We start from the raw sequence: 27751 nt of genomic DNA on the forward strand, positions 1-27751 counted from the left end.
AGAAGTTTACGACTTTGCTTTCGTATTTCAAATAACTGAGTATTCTTAAATTGTTCCACCTCGTTTCGTGCTTCCCTGGCTTTAATTTTAACCCTATTATTTTAACTTCCTGTTATTTGACTGACTTCTCATTATGTATATCGACCAAAAATGCTGGTTAGAGATAAATTCTGCTTCGATGATCTTTATAGATTCGTTCTATACTGTCTGCTCATTCTTATAAACCGATCCCCCGCTTTAATTACTCCCAACTAACTTTGTATTTTTTTTTTTCATTTTTTTGATTTCCTGCAAATTACGTTTGACCTTGCTGTTGCCTGCACCGTGGAACAGGGTCGAAATGGCATAAACGGATTCCCGGTACATATTATTCATATTTTACTTTCCTCTCTTTCTGAATCCACTTTTTTTCTTTTATGAACTTTCAATATAGATGCATCTTTTGATTTTGCTTTTGCCTGATTTGTGATGTAATAAAATTTGATTTTGTTAATTTAAAATAACTTATAGCAAGTTTAAATCAAAAATGAATCAAATTTATATTCTGATTGAGCTTTTATAATCGAATTCTAAATTTAGCTACTAATTCCGATATCTATAAATCGACAAATATTTTTAGTTGAATTTATATATTTGCAGACAGTAATTGGACAAAAAATACGGTGTTGAAAATAAAATTTGAAAAATGCAATTGAAACCATAGAATGCTGCAAATTAATTGATATTGTACGGATTCAAACGCATTTAAATTTTAGCAAATTTTTAGCAATCTCGTTAATATAAAATGGCTAAATGAATTGATTACCTTTTAGTATTGAATTCTCTCAAAATTTCTTTCTATTTTTTCTATGCATGATTGAGTGTTCTTACTAACTTTTCTCGTTTTTTTCTTTACAATTTCATTCTCTTGCTTTTTTTAACATCCGCTTTGGCTGCGCAATAACATTTTATCACATGCATGACCTCACCGGCATAAATTCACGATTCACACCATCCCATTTCGGTACTGTAGATAGGTACGTTCACAACATATATAGAACACTTCACTTGTAGACAAAATTAGATGTTTTGTGTTTTTTTATTACCACACAAATAATACTAATAATAAACGGATTTCAGTAAATAGCAGATATTATTCTATATGCGAAACACATCTTAATGGCCTTTCATGGTAATTCAATGATCACATTTGTACCAAATGTTGGACACAGTAAATATTTAAATTATTATTGCAAAACACGTTTTTCTGCACAATAAAATGTAGACGCTCACGAAATAGTTATCAAAAACTAGTTTTCAGCTCGGCATTGCTGCCTAGTTGTGCTGTTAACACCGTGGCGTGCTTTTCGTGTGTGCAGTGCTTGAAACACAGCGCATATGTGCAAGGGTATAGTATCATCTTCTATGCCTTCCAAAGCCAGTTTAAACTGGTTTTTACCAGTTACAACTGGAGATGCCCAGTGGTTTTGACATCCTTAGAAAACCTTTTACACTTGATGAACCGAAGAAGTCGTTTATTTGAGTCTGTGCACTGTATGTATGAATTGAATGATTGTATGTTATATAAGAAATTTAGATTGTGTGATTTTTTTTGGTTAGTGTTAAAAATCCTTTTCTTTGATCTTCTGATCGGCATGATGCACGAAGCCAAGTGAGAGGGAACTTATGGTTATTGGGTAAGTTTCCTATGATTTTCTTTTATTTCAACACGAAATTGTCGAATACTGAAAGGTAGAGTAAGATCACTAGAATGATACCACTGGTCATCTATTTTTTCAACCATTTATCAAATATTAAAGTAAAATTAGAGTTATTCGTAGGCACAAAATTTTGCATGTTAGAATATCAATATGAAATGTAAAGAATTCAAATTTGCTTCTCCAAGTAAAGTTACACTCAAAATGCATGTTATCGAGTTTTAGCATATGTTTAGCACTGCACTGTAAGTACAAAATATATGAAGTGTGCCCGTTTTTATGAAAAGCGTTCAAACCAGTTGAGTAATTATAATGAATACAATGTCTGATGAATGAAAAATTGCCATTTCCAAAGCATGATCTACTTGTATACAACACTTCCCTAATCGCCATCTCATCACGCTATGAAAGCTCTGCCACATAGCACGAAAACGGACCTATGTCTGAAACCCAACATTAAACAATCACAATTATCATTAAATTAACTCTTTTTATCACAAAAAAAAACGTAAAATTAACTTGACATTTAATACTTTTTTGTCAAATGCAAGTTGAATTTACAAGTTTTTTGTGATGCATATCAATGCATGCTTCCATAATTATCACCAGAGAAATAATGTGACAAGTAATAAAAACTGTAATCTAACTCTGTATATTTTATTTTAGGGGCCGATAGGAATGCCAGGGCGCCCAGGCGAGAAGGTAAATGAATAATTCGTATATAAAATGACCAATTCTTAAATAATATGCCGGAAAATATTCCTCGATTAGTTGTTACTCGCACAAACCTCGAACACTTTTATCCCCAGAAGTAACGAGGACAGATATATTTCTGGATAGCGCAATTATATATCTATAAACTATCGTGGATACAAACATTACAAGTTCATATAATCATGACAAATTCAACCAAGAAACACGAATGCTAACTCGCTCATCTATATTACTATTTACAAATGCCTTCTAATATTTAGGGGTGTCCTGGCGAAAGGGGACTAGTCGGACCAAAAGTAAGTTAACCATGTTATGCTTAACATTACATTTGGCTATCGTATACTCTCGACAGCAATTTTGAGACCAAAATTATTTCTTGCTCTCTCAGGGAGATGCAGCCAAGCCAATGTTTGCTGGTCCCAGAGGATCCCCGGTATGAATAAGCATGATACATCATCCTTCATTCTAATATATATTTTCACCCTAAACGCCATTTGGACTTAGTAATTCTTATTATACGTTCAGTTTTTATCATCGCACATACGGTAATGTTGTCCCCGGGTTACATGGTCGTACGTGTTATTTTTTTTTTATACGAATTTCGCTCCGAGCAAGGCTCCATATAAGCAGCCACTGGTATGTTAGTTGCTCCATTATTTTGTAAAGACCGTAATCTTGTCGTTTTGGCATTACTATTCCATTTTATTACACTCTTTGGCGAGATGGTCGGCATGGTGTGTAAACCCGATGTCGCCATAGCTAAGTCTGACGCGCTAACGCTAACCAATAGGCCACCGAGTTCGTGCATTTAATTATACATCATAGCGTTTTTAGTACCACAAAAATTATATCCGCTTTGTCATCAAAACTTTAGTGATCATCATCAAACACACATTGCAAAAATAATTTTTGAAAGGCATTTACTTCATTTATTATCTTTAAAATTGTGTTCGAAAATTGAAAAAATCTCCCGCCACAGATTCGTGCACTGTATTCATCGTTACTTTTTCTATTTACAGGGACTTCGTGGACCTCCAGGATTCCCGGTTTGAAGTTTTTCCGATCCCGAAAAACTACTATTAGTGCTTTAAACCTGAAATCATAACATCATAATTTATTATATTGTGTGGTTGCATATGCTTGACTGTTGTGTACGACAATTTTGGTTCAACAAGTGTTAGGAGCGTTCACTATGAATGTCAAAACCAACTTTTGAAAGTGCTAGAAATATCTTTGAACCCCATTCTTTGCCACTTTTATTATTTATTATTATTAATATATATTATTTCTAATACAGGGACCTATCGGGATGAAAGGCGATAGGGTAGGTGGAATAGGAAATCAAAATCTTTCGATTTTCAGTTGAATCCTTTTGTTTTTACAGTTTTTTTTAACGATGCCAATTATTTTTTCAGGGTGCACCAGGAATTGCAGGTCGAGATGGAGCTAAGGTAACTAACTAGATATTATCTGTAAATTAATGTCAAGGCAAACCTCTCATGATAGACGAATATGAAATTGATGTTATTTGAATTTTAAATTTTAGGAAGATGGTGTCATTATTATTATTATTCTGTTCTTTAATGAAAATTTTTATGTCCTGTAGGAATAATGACATACATACATTTAAGTTATCAATATACTATATAGTTCGTGGAGAACTAGTTTATAATTATAGACAAAAAAACGGAAACCATGAATTCCTTATTTACTTCTACAAAAATGAAGAAAATTTATTTAATTCTTCAACTTCTGGTCGCGTATAACTGTATCCAAAAGTTTCAGTAATGTAGGACGCTTTGTACGAAGTTATGTTCTCTCTGGAATATGTTCCAAATAATCTGAATTCTATTTTTAGTCACCTTATATTACCAATCTGGTAAATTAATCTGTTCATTTTGCAAATTATCTGACCTTGTCGTCTTGTTTTTAGGGCGAACCTGGAATGACACAATATGGAGCGGTATGTCGTATTTTTGTACTTATTTCTGATTGTTTATTCTTATGTTTGGTGATGTTTTTGGGGGTTTTTGTGTTTGTTCACCAGGAAAATATGAAACTCAATTGGTCAGACATAATCCGTGGATTTGTTGAGCTGTTCACCTACAGATTATGCTTGGTCAATTGTGGTAGAATACCAATATCAGTAGAAAATTGTAGAGTATAGAAAGCATAGTTGGACTGGTAAAAGTGCTAACACAATCAAAAAAATATAGGTTCATAGCACCTTTTTTTTCTCAAAAATTATGTGACATTGTGCAAATTGATTTCATAGCGATAAGTCATGTAAGATTGCTAGAAGATTGCTAGATTGTCCTACCTTTTATCATCACTAGAATTGACCGACCTTCGAAGCGCAAAATTCTGCCTATTTGAACTCAATAATTTGAGCTATGCATTCCAATTTGAATAGGGTTGAGTTTTGTGTAGAATCGTTTAAACTCGATGCTGATTCCCATTTGTTCATTTTCTAAATATTTACTTGTAAACCTTATATTCAGTAGAATTAGACGTAGCCCCATATATGTATGTTTTCATGAATTTTCACAGTAAAATCCGCTAATATTATTGTTTTAAAGCTTTTAAACTGACTTCAATCAGTCAATTTCTTTACAACTGATTAATAACATTTGTCTGAATTTTCAATCTTTAAACTTTTCTCTGTACTGACTGATGTTTTAACTTGGCCTAATTTGTAACAAAACGATCATAAATATCAAAATAATCTTGCTTTATTGAGCAAAAGTGTAAAGTCCATTTCTCACTTTGTTTTTTCTTGCTTGTACCATTTCATGTATCCTGTTCCACCCCTGTTGCATGATGATCGTATATGTCTGTTACTGTCATTCACTTCGATCTGGAATTTGTGACGTCACAATACCATTTTGCTTATCGATGACGACCGCTCAATCCATCAGGATTCGGTTCAGAGCACCGAGCCCCGTCCTGCAAGCCTGCTTCAGCCACCCCAGCAAGTTTATTTAGTGACATCGTCGCAAGAGTACGAAAACCTGCTCTCGTCTATGAGTGCGGGAGATCGGTCAAAGGTCAAGTATTTCTAATTTACCCCTTGACCTCCACGATTCTCTGCATTTTAAGCTGAATCGTGTTTGGCCAAGCATGTTTAATTTCTCAATTTTTAACACGTATGAATGCATGCGTACTCGACTACTAATTCGAATTCACTATTTTATCTAATTAAAATTCGGATAAAAAAATCAAGTGCGATAATTTGTATTTCCTCAGAATATTCGCCGGAAATAACGTCTCAGATTGCTTGCTCTTTTTTATTTGCTTTGCATGTACACAGCAGGTCACAACAATTCTCCGTAAACAAAAAGAATATCCATGAATACCTATTTTATTTTTGTCTTTTTTTATCATATTTACATAATTATCTTTCAAATATTCTAGCATGCTGCATGTTCATCTTTTAAACGTAATTTATTTCACTTATCCAACCACTGTTTTGTTGATTAATTATTATTTAGATAAATTTTTAATTTTTAGTTGCTTTTGTTTTGTGTTTTAGTGGTGATTGATTGTGGTGATAGCATTTAATAATATTTTCAATATTGAATAGCGAACGACGTTGTGTACTTGTTGGATTATATAAGAACTGGATAAACAGCCGTATCACCGTCGTGTGTGTTTTCCAAAAAAAAAAAATTGATGTTTTAAATTTACCAGAATTTTGGAACTTTGGCATTTATCTGACATAAGTTTACAACTGATCTTCAATATTAGACTGTGTAACGGCCTAAATAAAAAGTATAAACAAATAAACGATATAAAAAAAAAATTATTGGCCGAATTACGCGATTTCTTTTATCTAAAACTTTCAAACTTTGGATATTTGGTTGCATTTGAAGCTATGCAGTCCCCTTGAAAACATTTAAATATTTAATTTATTTTTGTAAACAAAACTGGCCACAATATTCGCACTTCCCGAATATTTGTAATATTATATGATTACACAAATCACGCTTCGATATTTAACATCGGGTGTTTTTGCATGCTTTTAATTAGTATGAAAAACGTTTTTTTCCTAACAGTGGTTATTTTTTAAATTTAGGTTGCTTTCAGAGATGGTTTCAGAATCAATGCCCACGAAAAAGAAAAACTTTACGCTTACGAGGTGAGTTCGCGTTTTAAGTCTATATCATTAGTTTTCAACTTTTTCAGTGGAACGGAACCCAATGAATCATTCTCCCGTGTAATTGATTTTATGTCTATTTGAGTATATATATTATTATATTTGTTATCATAGAATGTGAAACAACAATTTGATGCGGAACACCTGAATGTCTTCTATAAAACACATTTCATGGCTATTTTATACTTTGTATTTCATGTCATTTAAACGGTATAAATAATAATACAGATTCTCCAATTTGGAAGTAAATTTAAATATATACATTTTCCGGCTCTCCCGAACTATGTGCACCAAGATGGCGCACAACCTGAACCCTAACCTGATACTATGTTCGGTTTGAGCGCCATCTTGGTGCACATACTTCTGGAGGTCCCATTTTCCGATTGAGGGTTGTTCTTATTTGATAGAGGATGATATGTACTTCCACATTATACATTTTCTATTCTAACCTTGCCATTTCTTTTATTTTCAGACTGAAGGCAAACCTGGCGCACAGGGTCCCCCCGGCCCTCCTGGGCCTCCTGGCCCACCCGGACCGGTGGTGAGTCACAATTGAGATTTTTCTGTTTTGTTTACTTAATAAAAACTGTCTGTTTCAAATCATTTTTTTTTTCTATTGTATTTATTTATTTAAATACCCATAATAGCTCAGAGAAACTACACGAAAATGGTTTTTGACTTTAGTCGAGTCTTGTATACTCGCAACTTCAGCGCTGTATATTTTTTTGTGCATGTTTACGCCCAAAAACGAAACAACGAATATTTTTAAAACGAATATTTCTGAGCAAACATATACCTTGTCGCAATGTTATGTTGCTTCATTTTAAGTTACCTCATGATATAACATACACAATTATTCTGAAGGTTTATGGCGTCAACGGTACTGACGGACGACCAGGTATGCCTGGATTACCAGGACCTAAAGGCGCAAAGGTAAATGGAATTTTCAATGCACTAATAAATTCAAGATACCGGTATATACTTTGAAAAAAACTTATTTTTTTATATGTTTATATTTTCAGGGCGAAACAGGTACTCAGGGATTCGATGGTGCTAAAGGTGATAGAGGAGACAGAGGACTACCGGTATATTTTTGTATTTTCTTTTTTTCTACATTGCAAAATTTTGGTAGCTCACTTAGGTTTATGTGCTATATGGAATTAGCTACTGCATAACAATGGGCGACTTTGCTGCCATCAGTAATTGTGACTGGACAGTACCTTAAACACGTTTCCGGCCATATTCATTCTGACAACCTTGAACTTCCTTTATTCATAAAGTCAATTTAGATTGACATATGTATATATTTTATTTAACAAATTGAAGTTCTTAAAAGAAATATTGGACATTTTGTTTATCATTTCTATTCTACTGTGTCAAGAGATAAGCAATTAATATTATTCAATTAAAAAAAAGTCCCAAGCAAGCAAATTATCCAGTATTAATTAATTCAAGAGGTATCGATTTTATATATTTCAAATTTCTTTTTTTTCGAATCTTTTTAACCATTTTTAACATATATACACAGGGTCCATTCGGAAGAGCTGTAAGTAATGTTTTATGTTTTAATATATATTTATCTTTACCTCCGCTACATTTCTTCTTTGTCCTATATGGCTTAGTCATAACTAGAATTCCCAAGTTGGCCCTCAAGATCACGCATGCCTTGCCGGCTGAAATTACAATTTAGTTGAAATGTTTTTTTGCAAAGGAACGGAGAGGACTCCTACCAAGACCTATAGATCAAGCTTTACCAACTTGGGTCTGTAATTGGAATTGTAATTTGAAAAAAAAAATATGAAATATAAATTTGGATTTACCCATTTTTGCGGTGTGAAGTAGCGTGTAGGGAAAGGCGTTCAAATTGTTGCTGTATTGTAGACATTGCTGAGTACACTCGGCGGTTTAAACTAGTTTCGTTCTGTAACGTTGTCAAATATTGGCCATTGATAGTGATAAGCCGACTGCCGTCTTGTGTCCTGTCATGGCTCAAAATTCCGCCATCTTAGGTTCAATTGTGACTTTTGTGAAACTATTATTTAAATGTCCATCATATACGAAAGAGGTAAAATTAGATATTCCATTTGTTTCATTATCATTGGCCAAAATTTGATAACTATATTTTATCCAACATGTTGAAGCTTTCTTATATAATCTGATATATTTTAATTATGACTAATTAATAATTATTGCATTAATAATTAATTATTTTTAAACTTGGTATATATGAAACATATATATGTATTAATTAACACACAGACACAAAGCTTATTTACGAGCGGCTCAACATTTGGCCGAGGCGGTCATTTTTCGACAGTGGTCAGTTAAATGAAATGATTGTTTTTGTTGTTATGGACATGATTATGGAATGATTTTTCGTTTGTTTTGATGCCTTGAAGTCGCTGTGGCCCGTTTTTGATCAATTTCAAATAAGAATGCCCGTAGATGTTGTATGGCATGCCCGCTCGCGTTTGTAAAAGAGTTTGGATTTTTGTCGGACTCAGCTCGTCATATCTAAATATAAATTTGAAAAAAAATCAACTTGGTTTCCCCGTAATTAATTTGTAATGATGTGAATATCCATGTACACAAAAAGTTACTTTGGCGAATTCTTCTTCCATCACCCAAATGGTTATCGAAATATAAATTCGTGCTGAGAATCATATAATCTGCTCCGACTGTCTTACCATACTGCCAATTCGACGATGCTGAGCCGATGTTTGCTGCTCGATCATTGTAGTATGTCATACCACCGGCTTTCTGGAGCCTGGACATTGTACTATGCGCTTATATATCCGTCAGAGTTCATATATATATACAGGGTTGTAATAAAGTTCTGTAATAAATTACGTAAAAGAACTGTGATATTAATGTGCCTCATTCAACTTATATATATTCGGAATATATTTAAATAAGAAAAAAAAACTTGATTAAACACTGATTATAATAAAACAAACCTTGCATAGATATATGAAAAACTGACTTGTAACAGAACTTTATGAACACCATGTATATTTAGCCCCCTAAGTAAAATGAATGAGTAAATAAAAACTGGTTAACAAATTCATATTCAACGTAGCTTACATTATACATAAAACAGATATCCGTCATTTCGTCTGCGCATTTTTGTATTGTTATAGGCCTGGCATGTCAATAAAATTGCTTATCTGTGCATGCAAAACTAAGATATTTGTATTTTTTAGTCAAGTTTTAATATAATATAAGTTAATAAAAGAATTTTCACATGAATTAAAAAACCCAACTATAAATAAATTGTATTTAAAGATATATATCAAATTAGAAATTTTATAAATTTTTCTTCTAATTTCAATTGGATTAAATGGTTTGGGATTTGATAGTTTTTGGTTTTATTTAAAAATTGAGTAAATCAAAAATTATACCACTTTGAACTTCAACAAAAATTATGGGTAAATAAATAATAATAACAGGGTAAAGACGGCCTACCCGGTACATCGGTAGATGTTTCCACAATTGTTTCTAGACAGGTACGCACATATATACTTTTATACCGCACATGCACATTCACATAGTCACTTTATTTGCCTGGTCAGAAAATAAATATAAAAAATGTGTATGATTCATGTATGCCCCATGTATAAATCATACTCGAAAACGCCTATTTTTTGATCAGGCATTTTATCTCATTTATATTCTAACATGTCACTCTCTCTTCGTGATAAAACATTGCACAAATAAATAAAAATAAACGTTTCATTTTAACCCGCAATTTTACTCATTTTGCACACTTCCTTCTAAAATCAATTCATTAATAAAAGTCTCATTATAATTAACAATCATTTCAAAGTTACTTTCGTATTTTCATTCCGGCTATCGAATGGATCATTCGATTTTTTAGAAGTCCATAAAAAAATACTAAAAATATACCAAATTTTATCTTCTCATAATGCTGTCTTATTATTTTATAACAAACACTATATCATTCTATCATCTGCCTGTGACATGGCTATAAGCGATGGGGCAGTATGTTCAATAAATGACACAATAATGATAATTCATGACATCATAAACTTACTATAATTCGGCCAGTTTTCAAGTTTCTTTCAAGAAGTTAATTTTACGGCTTTTTTAATCGGCAATTTTATGTCGTTTTGTAACAACAACAAACACGATGCATAAACAATTTATCGTAGGGCCTACATGTTTTTCCAATTTCTACAAAATGTTTAACCCCCATGTATTGAGATTGGGAATATACCACTGGCATTCATCACTACTTTTCACTACTAACACTTCAACATATCAATATATATTTGTCATATTCAATACTGTACTTGCAATAGGAATTTTTTTGCTGAATATTCCAAAGTCACATACTATTGTTTACTTATTTCTGATGGCAGATAAGTTTTAAGATAAGATAAATATAACTTGATCTAATATCTAGGGAATGTTTTGAGTAGTATACCAATACTGGAAATCCAGTACTTGTAGCATTTCCGTGCTGGATATGTGTAGTTGAATACCAAGCATGTGAAAATAATTGATTTCTCTTGTATTTCTGTACTTTTTGTATTGAGATATAGGCATGTTAAGTGCTGATGCTGTTTAATTGTTTCACAAGAAATGCACAAAGTATTGAACTATCTGGGGTTTCAACTATGATAGAATTGACTTCCCCTAGAATGGGCTTTAAATTTATAAATTCAGGGATCCAAAATAGTTTTCGAACTCTGAAATAAGTGGTAAATAAATTTTCTGTATTTTAGTAAAAGATATCAATAAATTCATGGATTCTGTATTTCCGAGGATCATACATTATTTCTTTGCTTTTGGGAATCGCTTTTTGTCATACATATTGACGTTTGAAAAGTATTCAATCATTATGATAATCAAAATTTGCATTCAAAATGAAAGACATTAGAATAATACAAATTGTTGTGAGATTTTATAATACCAACCATCTAAACATCGACATAATTGATTCATTTACTTTGTGCATTTCTTGAATCTCAAAAAGTATGGATTTGATACCAATACTTTGATGATACGTCAAGCGCTTTTTTATAGTAGAATTCTAGTGTTATTTCTAGTAACTAACTGTCGCTTTTTCTATTTTTGCTCTTTTTGTGCGTAATGCGTGTTAATCTGCCTCGATCGTACTGTACTACTTTAACTACTGCACGTAACGCTGGTCTGATTGCTTCTTGATGCATTGTGATTGTAGGAGATGCAAGAAGCGATTAAGGTACGTTAATCGAATTATTTTCGTATTACCCGTGGTGTAAGCATGTTCCGATTATGAATTATAAATTCTTACCAATCTCTATTGTTCATGCAAGGCCAATGAATATATAAATATGTTTGGCTTATTCACGACCAGGTAGGAACTGAAATGTACCGCGCTGTTGCTAAAATTTTCGCTTGTTGGGTCGTGTGAAAATTCCACTGCAATAAAAAAATGGTTGAATTTAATTTGTTTACCACACCAATGGAATGCATCATCCGAAAAAATTCAAGAAAATGTATTTTGTTTTCTGTGCAGCGTGTTTTGTAGCTAATTAATAAATAAACTTTAACTTATACAGAACAGAGTTGGAGCCACTGGACCACCTGGCCCTCCAGGCCCCCCAGGTTTATCAATGATTGGACAAAAGGTATAGCTCTATTTTCTATATATATGACCAATTTTAGTCATTTGGGTTTCGTTCGCAGTTTATGGGATTAAGTCTCAATTTGTTAATTTTGACAGATTTGCGTGTTTTTACCCGTCAAATTTCACACAATTTTTGAAATTATGATCAATCATTTTGTTGGTTTTATGTGACCTTGACTTTACCAGAAATTAAAATGAAATTTTAATTCATTTAATTTAATTTTCTAGTCTAATGCACAATATAATAGGTTTTTATTCTCGATATTTGATATTTATAATCGCATTTGACCAATTTTTCCCTTTTGTTTTCAGTAATAGTTTTTATCAATTTAATAAATGTTTTTGCTTGTTTTATCAGGGAGAACCAGGCCAACAGGGAATTAAAGGCGAACAGGTGAGAAAATTATTCTATATGTAACATAGACGAAACGGAAAATCATACAAGAAAGATTTCGGTCATGAAATTATAGCTGTTTTCATATAAATGGGGAGCGAAACGCCCTATTAATATAGCCTCCATTATCATGTCAACTTTATAGGAACGTTATGTCTTAATAATAATAAAAATAATCATTTCTTACATCCTTTTGTTCAAGGGCGAGAATGGTAAAGATGGTGAACATGGAATAGGTATCAAAGGAGAGGCCGGTGAAAAGGTATGTTATCTCATTTCAAAATTGTGAATGAAGCTATAAATAAGCTACAGAAGATGTAAATTCTCTTCTGTATAAATAGATAAATCATTCCATCGTTACTTAACCTTTTTCAGGGAGAAATCGGTGGAAGCGGATTGGATGGCATCCCTGGAATAAATGGCGACAAAGGCGAAAAGGTACATTCATTTCATCTTAATATTTTGCCATTTGCTCGTGATGCCCTTGAGAAAAACTGTTTGTTTTATTTTATCTCGTATCCAACTTATGTAATCATGTTTTATGAATAAACTTTCAAGTCCTAGTATTTTAGTAATTGGTAATCAATAATCATCGTTTGTCCGTTTTATCACAAGAGACTACCATTGATGTTTATTGCTTACAATAGTTTTACTTTGTAAATTAATGTAACATTGATATGTTTTTTTCTACAGGGACAAGAAGGCGTTGCTGTAAGTTCAATTATATATAATGTTTTGTATGTCAATGTCAGTACTCTAAATAGGTTGTAGATGTGGTAGTGTTTAAATGTAATATTTCGAATAGAAATGCAACACCGTTCATACTGTGGATTATTCATAAGTAAATCTTTGTATCTTTGTATCGGCTACAAGTTGTGATATGAGAAATTCTTCCAGTTTCATTTGAATAGGCAGTGAGAACACATAACAATTTTCATTAATTCAAATTTTCAGGGCCGTGACGGACTTAAAGGTGAGCCAGGTGAAATGGGACCTTCCGGACCAGTTGGAAATGTGGTAAGCTCTCTTTCTTTCTTATTAAAACTAAATTTGTATTATACATTTCTGCAAGCACCACTGATGTCAGTTTTAATACAATATTGCCTTTAAAAGACAGGGTGACTACTTAAATTATGTTTCGAAAACCAATAAAAGTTTTCCAAATTCCTCAATCTATACGGTACTTTGTTGGTCTCAACGACTAGTTGGTCTTAACCATATTTCAGTCGATTTTTATGTTCTCTCGTTTACTTTCTTTGTCTCTCTCGTTTTGCTTTCCCCTTTTTTCTTTTCTTCTCTTCTAACTCTATCTCTCAAACAGGGACGAACGGGCAGACCAGGAATAAACGGAAAGGTGCGATTTTCTTCATGCCTTCTACATCTACCTATCATTTTCATTTATCTCATTTTCTATCTTTGAAATCTCATTACATATCTTCAATGATAAAGCACACTATTATTTGATACTTAATCTTGTTTTTGTCGGTAAAAGTAAAAATTACCTTGTCTTCATATATCAGTCTTAATATGCATTTTCATTTATGGCTAGTTTATGATATTCTCAATTTTATTATTTTTATTTAAAATTTGATGTATTTATCACATATTTTAATTAATCCTTAATGATCTAATCGTACAGAACTGCTCATGTTCGTCAGACTACCGTGGATCGAGAACAAACATATTTGTAGGTTTCTGTTGTAATTGGTTGTCATGCATGACTGCATTTTATGTGCGTTCATGCGTGTCACACACACAAAGCTGAATTTGGATACCAATTCAGTAGCCTAACAAACTGTAGTTTATTTTAAAAACGGTGAATAACAATATAACATATAGGGATCTCTTTCTAGAGACTGAAATAGACGATATGTTGAACGGTAAATAAAAATTTCGTTATTTTTCCGAGGTGACAAAAATTCTAACGAAAAACAAATCATTGATCAAGTTTTAAAAAGAAAGTTTGTGATTTTGCAGCATCAAGTTTTTATGCATGGTCTACTCCGATTTGAGGAAGGCTAAAACCTACTATTATAAAAATAAAAGAAAAATGCCATAATATTTTACTGCGGTACAATTCTATTTGACGTTTTGTCGTACTCAACATCTTACATTACAGTTTTGGCATTGTATGTCTGGTTGCGTTCAGTTTTGTCCAGATTTTATAATGCACGTTTTTTTTATACGCGGATAGGTAAATATTTTACCATACTAACATTTGAGGCGTCTGGATACCCAGCTATACTTAATATTGAATTATAGGTAGAAAATATCGAATAATGTTCTTCATTTTTTGGGGATGACTAAGAATCCATTTCCAATGTATCGCTTGCAATTTTGACTGTTTGGATTGCCAGCGGTCACAAATAACATGTTGAGTTTAGTGCCACCCTAATATATCTTGGTTTTACTGTTAATCCCAAGATGATGTTGCACATTGTTCGAAAGGCTCTAGTCCTGGCATGGCAAAATACGACCGGTTAGGTAATTCAATCTGGCCTATCTGATGCTGCCACAACCAAACCCAAACCAAATTTTGATGTTTCAACTAAAAAATAGCTCAAGGAATTTGTTGAGCTTGCGATTGAATTTAGTTTTGGCACGAGGCTTATTGTTTATTGTTTTCAACTCTTGCTTTTGTAACACTGTAAATATTGTACATGAAATGTAAATTTTCACGTCACACCTATATGACCCACCAGTGTATGTGGACAAGATCTTCGGCCCCTGGTCCAAAAACCTTGCCCACTCCTGCCTAGTCACTCGAGTCACTATATATCGAAGACTCGTACTCCACTTACTGCCTGTTTGATTTAGCCAGTGGCTTGATTTAGCCCAGATTGGCTTTAGTCTGACTCGACTCGAGACTCGCATGACTCGTGACGAACACTGTAATATAGGACTAGAACCATCAAGAAGATGACATATACGTGACTGCATAAAACTGTAAAACATTATTTTGTGGCATGTTGCGCCGAATAAATTCTGTGTGTAAAAAGTTGTCATCCGGATTTTCTTCTTCAGCATGTTGTTTGTCATTTTGTGAATTGCGCATTGCATACAGGGTTTATCTTTTGAACAGAATCTGATTATTTTTTCTGTTTGATTTACAGATCCCCGGACCACCAGGCCCGCGAGGTACACCAGGTTTATTGGTAAGTGTGTGTTCTGTAATATATACTCACCCTGACCCATTTTTCATGGGACTCATTGTGGATCAAAAACAACTCGAAAAACATTTTTACAGACACCAAAATCGTCGCATCGGGACTAAATTGTGCATACTGTATTGCCTTGGCTCTGTTTGTTGGCTTGTATAGAAGGTTTTCTTCAACCATATGGTAACTACCATATTCGTTAATCGATATTTTCTGCTTATTCAGGGTCCACCTGGACGTGATGGTACTGGAAGACCAGGACCGACTGGTCCCCGTGGAGAAAAGGGAGACATGGGATCAATGGGACTCCCGGTAAGAAAATGATTTATATTTTTATCTAATCGCCTTCTCAAACTTGTATAAGAGGTTTGTAGTAGTGATTGAAATAGTAGAAAATACTTTAGGCTGCAATATTATATTTTTATATAAAAATTAATATTGCTATTAGTTATGTCCCTTGATAATACATTTAGAGATTATCAAGTTTTTCTTCTGCGATTGAATCTTAGCTTTCGTTTTCTATTGATGAATTAAACGTAGCATGTAGTCTAGATTCTAAAAGACTCTAGATTGTTTCAATATTAGGCCATACTTATACTCATCTTCTATTTAAGTAAAATTAGGTAACACCTTGTGCTATTTACTACAGCCTTTTGTATGTGAATTACTGTATAAATAATATGTAGTCGGGATTGAGGGTTTTTGCTTAGTTATAGTTATAAATGCTTAGTCATAACAGTGATTGCTTACTTGGCTAATGCTTCCGGCACCTTATCATATTTCTGTTTTCACGATTAAAAATTGTTGCTTAATTTTTGCCAACCTCGACTCTTCACGACATAACGCTTTGATGTGCTATAATACATAGGGAACTGGCCAACGCAAATCTTGATGATCAAACTATTTTTAAAAATATGAAAGTTTCTGCTGTCTAAACCCTACGATTTTAAGCAATTAAGTACTCTGTAATTTCTTAAATATAAATCCACACATTTTCTTACTGTATTATTGCGTGCCTCTTTTATAATATTATTCCGATAAGACCCCTGTAATCAGTTCACTATAAATTGTGATGATTATATATTGGCCCACAGATCTCTGAAATTTAAAAGTAGAAAAATTGCCCTTAATCGAAAATATTCAGTAATTAATTCAACCCCTTTTTTCCTTACATTTCATGTCATTCCTTCATTCATTATCATATTTTGTCCATTCCTGATTTAAAATTAGGGCCCAAGCGGTTTAGATGGCTTCCCAGGAGAACCCGGTCTACATGGCTTGCCCGGCGAAAAGGTAGAAAAAACGGAATTTTGGGGGTTTCGAGTGAAAATTAAATAATACTTTTGTTTGATTTATGGCATTTACACATTTTTTGAATTTAGAGTGGAAATTTTTTTGTGCACTTAATAGTAATTTTTTTTACTAAAAATCCATCTGTTCTAAACTTCGTCTCTCTCAAACTTTCGGTGTCTGCCACATTTCTCAATAATTTACCATTTTATCAGTAATTGGATTTGAATATTATAATACAATTTGTAATTTGTTTTGTTTGAAAACCATGTTAGGATGATGGTTTAAGTCTCCAAGAATTAAATTTTTTATCAATATTCAGGTGGTGATAGGTTTATTACACAGTTGGTGAGGGAGTCGGCATGAAGTTAGTCGCAAATTTTACCCTGCGATGACATCATAGTCAGGTCATACGCTTTAGTCTAGATTACCGCACCGCGTCCACCGATATTGTTCAACTAATCAAATTTGTAAAAATTTTCAATTCAATAAAGTTTCATGGATATGTATTATACCATGATCGCCTTAATAGCTGTTATTATTTCGTAAACGGACAACACGTCAGTCATTCGTTGCTAACAATTTTTTGCTTTGTGTAATGGTCTTCGCTATCGAATTGTGTAATTTTTTAAAATATCAGCCCAAACTTCAGTTGGATGCATATTCGGACTTTATTTGAAAACCGCAAACGAAATCTGGTTGTTTAGTGGGCCGTTTTAGTCTTTTTTGGGTATCCTGAAAATCGAATGTCCCCTTATTACACTATGTTACCATTTATAACAAGAATCTGATATCTACTCATCTTAACACATTTTGCATGCTTGATAAATAATTAGATGTAATATTGCTTGGTTTGCTGTGAGTTTGGTGGTGTTGTTGGGTAGCATACCTCATCAAGAAAAAAATCAAGAAACTTTGAAATTAATCTATCTATAGAATTGAAAATTGCAAAATACAAATATTAACCAAATCGAAGTAAGATTAACTTTCAAGTTCCTTTTACGAAAGTATATATAAACTGACTTTTGCTGTACAATATAGATAAAAGAATGTTGAGTAAGCCCAGCCTGGGCATTCCCATATAATTAAAGCCACTATATCTTGCAAACTGACGTGATAAAAACTTACTTTCACATGAATAATTGTGCATGGCATGTAGGTCCATCGTTTATTATTCAATATATTCATCCCATTTATAACATATAATAATACTTTTCAACTTTTGATTTCTTCGTTACAAAACACACCATGCCTCGATATCCAATCAACTAAAGTTAGTTCAAATTGCCTTGTTCATTTTGACGCATTCAAATTTTCAAATGTTTTTCACATCATCCCCATGCCTCTCATGAATCATTGCTTGTAATTTGTTGCTGCTGTTTTTTAACATTGCTTCAATAATTCTTGCTTATCAGGGTGACAAGGGCGAACAAGGACCTTTGGTAAGTCAACCATTATTTTTTTTATTTTCTATTTTAGAACAACTGGCAGATCTTTGTATTTATGATGAATTATCGCACTGTAGTTTTCACCAAAACCTATGTAATTTTTCGATTTTCACATGATAATTTTTCAGACTTGAAACCCCCTTTGGTTCGTTTATCTCTGATTGATTCCAATAACAATTTCGTTTAGAACAGTATTCATTAATTTATCCCTGGGGTAGATATCTTTGTTTTTAGGGTTACCGTAAATAAATTTAAATAAAGTAAAAACAATAAAAAGTCAAATCTACAGCATAAAACCGGCGTGACGTTGACTTGCGTATTATCCACTCGCGTACTTGCGTATTATCCACTCCCCCAGACATTGAACAGCTAGTTGCGATAAACAATGGCACCCATCACATTAAATGAATATGGTTAAGTATTTAGCCAATAATTATAGTAACCAGCTTTTTGAGAAGGGCTTTGAAAAGGGCCTTGGAAAGTTAAAATAAGATTCAGGGCCATTGCTTTAGAACAATGAAAGCGAAATACGGGAGTTGTAATGTGAAATGTATTTTACATATTTTTATGCCCTTTCTCCCGTTTTTGTTAAGTTTTCAAGTTGATTTTGAAATATTACCTGAGATTTTCCTCGGTATTTTCCACGCGTTTCCTCACTCTCATTACTAAATCATGCTCTTGCTGCAATATACTATTACACAACACAGTCTACCAAAAAATAGCGATGAGCCAGTACGTTCAAACGTACTCTGCTTCACGTTCTACATGTACACCAATGGTACCAACTGCAAGATATTCTTCGAAGAAGTCCTCCATTTCCAATTGACATTGTGTGTTTAAACGCGAAGAACAAAATGGTTCAGTTCTGTAAATGCTTTAATATAGGCATGTTTAACACGGCACCTTTACCTAATGGTACAAAATGTTCGCCAATTTGATAGGTCTTAACTAATTTCAGGGATTGAGTGGAACATCTGGACCACAAGGTGACAAGGGTAGCAGAGGATTGCCTGGTCTTCAAGGGCCTGACGTAAGTTTAATATTTATTTAGAGCTATACTAACATAAGTATCCTGTAACACGAAGACACTTATTTGAATTATAAATTCAACCAAAAAATCGATCAAATTTACCAATACTTTTTTATATTGTATTCCAGGGTCAACGAGGTCCAAGGGTATGTAGTTTTTTTGTTTAGTGTTAAAGTGATACTCTAAAATTTACAAGGTTTTAACAACTACCTTTACGCTGCGCTTTATGCAACACAGGGCCCTAAAGGACCGAGGGTATGTTGATGAATAATGTGCATAATTGCAATCAAACTTGTCACAAGGCTTACTGCTTATTAATTTTGAATTCAATTCAAGCTTCTGCAATTATATCATAGCATTAATTGTGCCGCAGTGTAGAAAATGGTTAGCAATACATTAATAACAAATTGAACTATACACGTTTTGTCCAAGTACTTGTCCAAAGCAAAGTCAAAATCGGTCAAATAAAAAACTTCAACCATTTCGTCAAAGAAATATTTTTTTCAATTAATTTTATGAGTTGTCCATATACCATCACTTCAAGCAAGGGTTAGGAGCATCCGCTCATATGTATTAAGCTATCATGTTTATAATATCAATTGAATATAACAATCAAGTTACCAGGCATCCGAGATGATCTTATGCCACTTTATACAATATTTAATATTCATTCAGAGTGTCATTATTAATAAAAACAATTTTATAGTCATTTTAGTCACGCCATTCAATATTTTAGTATTTTAGTGACGCCGCTTAGATACTACACTAGATGATACGTATTTCCGTTCACATATTTATGATATATACCAATTTGAGGCCACGTTATTAATTTGCTTGATCAGAGATTTGACTTGAAATAGTAGATACTTCGAATTCAATTTTTCCTAATTATAAAATATTAAAAGGTAATTTATCACACAAATACATGCCATGACTATTTATAGTTAATTTTATATATTTACCAGTTCACCAATACATTCAATTCAAACTGTTCAAAATTAGTCGCATTGATTTTACAATTATCATTTCAAACACAAAATCGTGCTCACGCTCTTACATAATTATCATATGTGTGGTTAACGAGACTTGCAGCACTTGCCTGATCTATACATCGCGTACTTATTTTGTTTAGCTCTACCAATCACGGAGTGTAGATAAACCATGTTCTATATTCCATGATTTTGCACTATCCCATGTTTGGTAGAGGTTAAATTGCATTTTTGCTGCTTTTATTGTATTTTAAACAGCATCAACAATTTAACGATTGATGTTGTGATTGTAATATTGCATGTATTCGTTTTAATGTAGTGTTCCCTTTTGCATTTTTGGTCATTCATATCACCAGGGTAAAAAAGGACCAAGGGGTAAACGTGGCCATAAGGGCACCAAAGGAGAAGAAGGAGCCCCAGGCTTAGATGCACCGTGTCCATTGGTAGGTTGAGAGGTTTCTCAAAAAAAAATTACATTTATAAAATATTTCGCAGGTGGTTATTTACAAATAGTGGAAATAGTTGAAAAATTGCTGATTATTAAATACAAGTTGTGATGTAATAAATATTGATGACGTAACTTAATTTAAATTTTGAATCTTGAAGTAAATAAATATAATTCAAGATTTTTTAGCTGTCTAGAATGTTTGAATATGTTCAAATCAGTTTTGTGCAGCAATTTCGTACTACCGACCCTCAAAATTTTCGATCTAACGAAACTACCAAAATTCATAAAGCGATCCGATACTGTTGTATAACGATGGCAATTTATTCTTTTCTGGGTTAACTAATTTTTGCTACAAGTCAATCACAGATGTTGTTAATGGATTTGTTAGCATGTTTGTTGTTTGTCAGCTTATGTGTGCAACAGTGTAAGAATGCTTGTGAAACGGCTTGATTGGTTTTACCCATGCTTTACAAAGAGTCTGCTTGTTGTCTTTTGTTTCAAGTCTTCCACTTGTCATGTCTTTGTGCTTCACACACACATACCGCGTCACACACATTTTCAATTCATCATCGCCATTGATGTTATTATTTTACACATAGGCTATTCATTTTTAGATACAAATTTTCAATTTTGGGACAATATCTCGACATATTTTATTGCGCAACTGCGGGATACTAAAATATTTGCTTTCACATATTTACTCTCACCAAAGCTATAAATAAACGATCATACATTTTATTTCGACTTATTTACGAAATGTTTTTCGAACAAGAAAGAATGAGGAAATCAGCATATGACACAAGAGTAGCGAGCCTCGCCAAATTTCACCCATTATCGTTAATAAAAGGAATTTTTTGCGCTGAGGGTATAAATAAACAATCAGCATCTAAATTTGAAGACATATTCTGAATATTAAGTAGCCTCCCCTCGTTCACATTTTTCTCTTCTCTCTCTTTTTTGCTATGAATTCTCTCTCGTTTGGATGGGAACAGGGTGCACGTGGTAAACGTGGAAGAAAAGGCGTGAAAGGAGACCAGGGTATACCAGGCCTTGATGGTGTGGATGCATTTCCACCAAATTGTGAACTGGTAAAGTATGAAACTGAGTGTGTTGATAAAATGAGAATGAGTGAATAAATTGAGTATGATGAGTGTCTGCGAAGGTATTCTGTTTTAATTGTGATTTCATCGTTACAAATTCTTATGACGGAAGAAAGGCAAATATATTCTGTGTGAATTATCACATTTATTTAGGATTTTTTTATATGATTTTAAGAAGAACTAGTTGATTCTAGTCCCATACGAAACAATCACTAACATGTGGAGAAATACTATACTTCAACTGTTTTTAATAATTATTTAAAATCTTAGGTTCTGGAGATTCTTAGTTTTCTAAATTAATACTTTCAACATTTCGGAAAGACTTTTTCTCATAATTTATATAATTAAAATGTTTGGCTGCTCTATGCATTATCAATTTCTATAAAAAAAAATGTATGGAAAATAGTCTGGCAAGTTATTTTTCCAATACCAAATTTCTAACAAATACTTTTTTGTTTATGTTTGTTCTGCTGCTGTTGATTTCCTGACGACACTTTCAACTTGATTTTCAACAATGATTATTTTTTGATGACGTTGACGCACTACAGGGTACAGACGGAATGCCATTGGCTAACTGCTGGGCAAAGAAGGTTAGATCACGTAGAAGGGACAAAAGGGGCGGGGATAAGAAAACATTGAAGGGTCACACATCCCCAGATGTTGACCCATTCAAGGCGTTAGATTATAAACTGTAAACATTTTTTGAGAAATGACTAACTTTGCTTTAAAAAGACTATTTCTTATTCTTACAAACTTAACTTAAAAAAGTTTCACTTTTAAGTGTGGTACATTTGAGCCAATACCATTTGCACTATTGGTCCAAATTTATTGTAAAAAGTCAATATACAACACACCTCAGCCCAGCATAAAAACTGCTATTGTACATTTGGCTCAGTTGCCACATTCCATGTCATGTAGATAATTACATGTGTGACACACATCAGAGTTGTAAGGTAGATCAGGTTTGCGTCTTGGAGCATTCAAACGAACTTTTCCTCAAACCATTATTTTTTTCGGTTTGGGCTAGTATTTTCGAATTCCAGGAAGATTCAAAACTAAATGATTTTACTTACAACTCTGATCTCCAACTCATATTAGGTTAATTTATTTTACCTTCTACACCACATTTATTACACCATTTTTGTGGAATATCTTTTCCCACTGAATTTTTTTTTACAAAAATACAATGCACCGACAATGTCTTCAAATAAAAACAAATTCTTCATACTATTGAATCGAACCTTCACAGATTTCGTTTTCGTAATCATGCAAGCGTGGATAATTTTCATTCTTCACGTACCTGTGTGTCTTCGCAAATTCAACCTATACATGTATATCACATCTACCACAGTATCATTCAATTCAAACTTTTGACTTTCTTGTAACTTAATATTTTTTCACGATACCATTACTTCTCTTTTTTTGTACAAAGTTTTGATTTTCAAGTAGAGGTTTGTACCTTTCAATAAAACAAGGTTTTGTGACACATTATCCTTAGAACGCAAGGTGAGGGTGGATTAGTAAATCGTAATAATAATACATAAAGATAACGGACCTACGCCGGACCCTTGAACAAGTTCGTTATGAAAGCTCACTCAACTTAGCAAGCTAGGGCATATTCTAATAACTGCGTCATCTCATCTATGGCAAAATGTGAAAATAATATTATTAGAAAAATAAAACTTTTAGCAGCCCGTGCTGCAGATCTGTATCACTTAAATGCAGTAAATTGATACGACCTATAGTAGGTAATTTTACATCAGAAGACGGGGGTATTTTCAAATTTGATAAACACCACGTTGGGGTTTGACTATTGCGGGAGTGTTTCTTCAAAATTCTACAAACAACAATGAAAAGCAACGTTGTGTTAGCACACAAAGACATATGTGACGTAATCATCATTCTGCCTCTTTCTACATTTTTGGTGTCTAAAACTATCAAGGTCGGTGAAAATGCACTACAATGTAAATCTCCCAATTTGCGCTGATGATGACTTGACCTGATGACCAGTGCATTGGACATAACTAAATTGATCGAACCGTTCTTTTCAAGAACTGGAGTTTACTAACAATAAAGCATACTAACTTTACATCAATTTTACTATTGTGTATATATCCCTCTTTTTGCAACAATCTTCACATACGATGAACAAATCAGCATCACGATCCTTCAGTATGGGTTGGAAGGAAAATGCACTGCTCCACACAAATACCACTATTCCATATTTCGAGTCCAATTTTTTTTTTTTGACACAGAAAAAAATATACCAGCAAAACTGATATTCCTCAGCATAAGTTACATTGTTATATGAAAAATAATTTTCTTGGATAAGTACCAATTGAAACGAAACAAAAAATGCGTTTTAGCTCTCAGCTATAGAGCATTCCGAAGTCCTTTTATGTACAAGTCAGGGATAACTAAAACTGTTTAGTATTAGTCTTGACATTTCCAATTGTGTTGGTATTAAAAGACCCAAATACAAGTTTTTTAAATGATATGAAAAGGATATTATTACTTAACCATAATAGTACTAGAATTTACAACTAACAGCAAGGGTGTTATATATATCTAGTAATAATATTATATCGTATACTCACTTTTGATGAGGTTATGCAATTTCATATGATGATTTGAGACTGAAAAATTTACCGCAGGTTGTTTCTACTCAGGTTGCTCATGAAATTGCATAATCTGTATCCTAATTTGGTGTTGTCTGTACATTGTTGCATGGTAATTGTGAAACGACAAACAGTTAAAACGTGTAATGAGGCAATGCCCTTAATTACTCCCACCCCTTTCTACTCCCACCTTTTCACCTTCGATGCTTTCAAATATATTCGGTTAATTTTGAGTCTTATTTTTTTCTCATATCCTTCTGAATTTTTAATATCCGTCGTCGTTTTCCGGTTACCTATGCAGAAACAATTGCCTGATTCAACTTACTAATCTATATATTGTTTTTATTTTTATCTGCTTTGCGTGCTGCTTGCCACTCACAAATTATCAACGGAATTTCATCAATCTACAATCAAAATGGACAACGAATCTCACATCGGATTATGACAAAATATCACATAATATGCTCTCATATATGCTTTTCATCACGCGCAGCGATAGCATGCAACGACCAAAGACGGTTCGTACCGTATATTCGTCATGGAAAGAGTTTGAAAGTCGCCATATTGAAAGACTGCAGTGCTGTGTTGCCATTTGTATAATGCACGAATTTGCTGCGGCATTGCCCACAAACAACGTTTTGAAAGACTGCCGATGACGCGGCGGATCACACGCGGGACGATGCGTTCCCATGCGTGAGTCCGCTCGCGACATTTGCGTCTGCGTGCAAGATATAACGTAGCACGCCGAGCGTTGCGGTGGAAAACAATCAAATGAAAGCATGAACACTATCATGGGTGATGCTGCTAAATCATTTACGCGAACTAAGCGGTGAAAATAAAAATTAAAACTAATTTGTAAAACGATTTTAGTCTGTGGAAACGGGTTTCGTAAATGAAATTTTAGGAAATTTTATAAACATTTAATTTTTTATAAATCTTTTTATCGCGTTCGAAAACCGTTTACCCACAAGAATGATGATTTTACAAATTAAATTTTTCGTGCAAATTATATATTATTAATATGGTGTGTATTTTATTACGCAAGTCTGAAGTCTTCTATACTCGGCCATTTATGAATCGGAGATAAGTTTGCTTTTACCACATACAATATTTGCGTTTCATTATGGACCGAGTATTTTATGAAGATTTTTTTTGACTTGCGACGTCATGACTTTCTGCATGTTTGTGTAACGATTTCATTTCATTACGTCATTCATACGTCAATATTGAATCATTGTCATGCGATTTACCTTTGGCCAAACCGAACATTCAAACCAGTCCTATAGCTGGATTTATAATCCCATTGCCATAAGGAATATAGAGTAACCAATGGAAAACATAAAATATACATGGTCCGGTTTCAACCAAGGTCCGAGAATGTCCGTTTACAATTTTTACCCGGTCGATCACACTTGACCAAACGTGACAAGTTTGGTGACAAGTATGATTCGGATATGTTACGTAGATCGGAAAGGGCCTTGGACGTTTATGAGAATCTAAGTTGGAATACCAATCGTGTGCTTTTGATTTCTAATAAATAATGACACACTCGTTCGAGTACGAACCGAATCTAGTACGTGTCGTTATTTTTAAAATTCTGAGATTCACTTGAACGTAAGTGCGCTTAATTTGTATGGTTTCATAACTTGTATAATAGACACTGAATCTAAGAGGCCATCAATTAAATCGGCCTTTACTCGTCCTCGCTTTAAAGTATAAACGCTTTGAAGAATTTAAGTTTGCAACAATTATTACAATTTGTAATATAAAAAGTTCATAAAATTTGAAGAACAAGAACATATAATTCGTGAATAACTGTTCTTGTATGGATCCCATTTACTTCATTTGAATCTCAGACGTTTTAAATTTTGTTATAAATTGATTTTTATATAGAAAATGAAATATAATTGCTTTATTACTTAATAATTTTAAACATTTTTGTTATTCCGTAAGTATACTTCGTTACTCGTTTTGGGATTTTACTGTTATTTTTTTTTGATATTTGTATATCCCATAAGCAAAATCAACTACGCACATCGCAAAGACATTCAAATGTCCAATCTAAATCTTTCTCTGATACCGAAATCGATTAATTTGAGTAATGTGTAATGACGTTTCTGAGTACTTTTAAAATCAAATTCCTAGAGGAATAAATCAAGGTATGGGTAAAACCTAAGTTTTCGCTGCTTCATCGCTTAATTATAACGTACAAGGTTTAACCGTCGTTTAGTTAGTTTCAGTTATCGGACAATCTTATTTTTATCGTTTTTTGATTACTTTTATCAATATTATTTTAAAATAATTTCTTTATTTTTGATTATTTTATTCGCTTGCCCATTTAATTTTTCCCGTTAATTTTCATTTGTTTTATTAAGATCGGTTATTTGTGCGTTGCTAATCAGCATGTTTTGTTAGTAAAATTGTCACAGAGACTATCAAACTTGACTTATCGATTTTGTGCGACTAACGAATGGTGTATGGGAAAGGAGGGGTTTATTTTAAATTCGCAAATTCACTGTATATCATACGGAAAGGGGGGGGGGGGGGGGGGGATATCTCGCTCTGAAGTCTTGTTACTGGTGTCGTTTAGGAATTGGAATCGTTTTGCGCATTAATGTCATATGTATATACAACTCAAGGCTATGTTCGAGAAAACAAACTGAACTGACTATTCTGTAAAGGCGATAAACTAACTGAACCTGATTATCTCGTTTTTCGCGTAATATTGGCGTGTTATTCGTAAAGAAAATGCAATCTTGCTGCCTTTATTTGAACAACCTATGTTATTTGCTAATCTGTATTCTATACTATTCAGAAAAGTACGTTGAACAGAGCTGAAGATGGAACTTTTCAGTTTATTTTACATCAACAACCTTAACAATTTGAGGACAATCAAATTTCTTTCAACGGCCATTTAAAACTGCCGAGTTTATAGCACTGGGTCATGATGTTCGACGGTCGCTGGGTCGTGCGACCTCGTGCGGATTTAGTCCGCTGTAAATGGACCTGGCATTGGTAGAGACAATTGAACATCAATATCTACGATCTTGGAATTATTACTGATGTTTAACACC

General features: G+C 33.3%; 1 protein-coding gene across 22 annotated transcripts; it reads left to right on the forward strand.

Moving 5' to 3' along the window:
* Nucleotides 1-225: 225 nt before the first annotated feature.
* Nucleotides 226-27117, forward strand: LOC120347408 (uncharacterized). 22 transcript variants are annotated; one of them, XM_039417347.2, is made up of 35 exons: nucleotides 226-360; nucleotides 2364-2399; nucleotides 2672-2707; nucleotides 2800-2844; nucleotides 3431-3457; nucleotides 3709-3735; nucleotides 3827-3862; nucleotides 4345-4374; nucleotides 5330-5458; nucleotides 6487-6549; nucleotides 7040-7108; nucleotides 7432-7500; nucleotides 7590-7652; nucleotides 8096-8113; nucleotides 8827-8886; nucleotides 10017-10073; nucleotides 11774-11794; nucleotides 12135-12203; nucleotides 12561-12596; nucleotides 12799-12858; nucleotides 12972-13034; nucleotides 13290-13307; nucleotides 13551-13613; nucleotides 13918-13950; nucleotides 14236-14283; nucleotides 15710-15751; nucleotides 15980-16066; nucleotides 16985-17047; nucleotides 18460-18486; nucleotides 19451-19522; nucleotides 19651-19668; nucleotides 19760-19777; nucleotides 21952-22047; nucleotides 22608-22649; nucleotides 25171-27117. In XM_039417347.2, the coding sequence occupies exons 2-35, from the start codon at nucleotides 2376-2378 to the stop codon at nucleotides 25174-25176; spliced, it is 1635 nt and encodes a 544-aa protein (XP_039273281.2). In that variant the 5' UTR covers nucleotides 226-360; nucleotides 2364-2375; the 3' UTR covers nucleotides 25177-27117. The 22 variants fall into 22 exon arrangements, with proteins under 22 accessions (XP_039273281.2, XP_077973866.1, XP_039273290.2 ...); XM_078117740.1 differs by lacking the exon at nucleotides 19760-19777 and adding an exon at nucleotides 20868-20954; XM_078117741.1 differs by lacking the exons at nucleotides 226-360; nucleotides 19760-19777 and adding exons at nucleotides 448-1676; nucleotides 20868-20954.
* The last annotated feature ends 634 nt before the right edge of the window (nucleotides 27118-27751 follow it).

Source organism: Styela clava, chromosome 11 (genome assembly GCF_964204865.1).
Source record: "Styela clava chromosome 11, kaStyClav1.hap1.2, whole genome shotgun sequence".
Lineage (NCBI taxonomy): Eukaryota > Metazoa > Chordata > Ascidiacea > Stolidobranchia > Styelidae > Styela > Styela clava.

What these genes read in the sequence shown, in the direction of transcription:
- LOC120347408 (XM_078117740.1), top strand. Translation starts at nt 2,376, where the DNA reads ATGCCAGGGCGCCCAGGCGAGAAG. An exon ending in AGATGCAAGAAGCGATTAAG is followed by an intron (nt 11,795 to 12,134) that starts GTACGTTAATCG and finishes TAACTTATACAG; the next exon opens with AACAGAGTTGGAGCCACTGG. An exon ending in TATCAATGATTGGACAAAAG is followed by an intron (nt 12,204 to 12,560) that starts GTATAGCTCTAT and finishes TTGTTTTATCAG; the next exon opens with GGAGAACCAGGCCAACAGGG.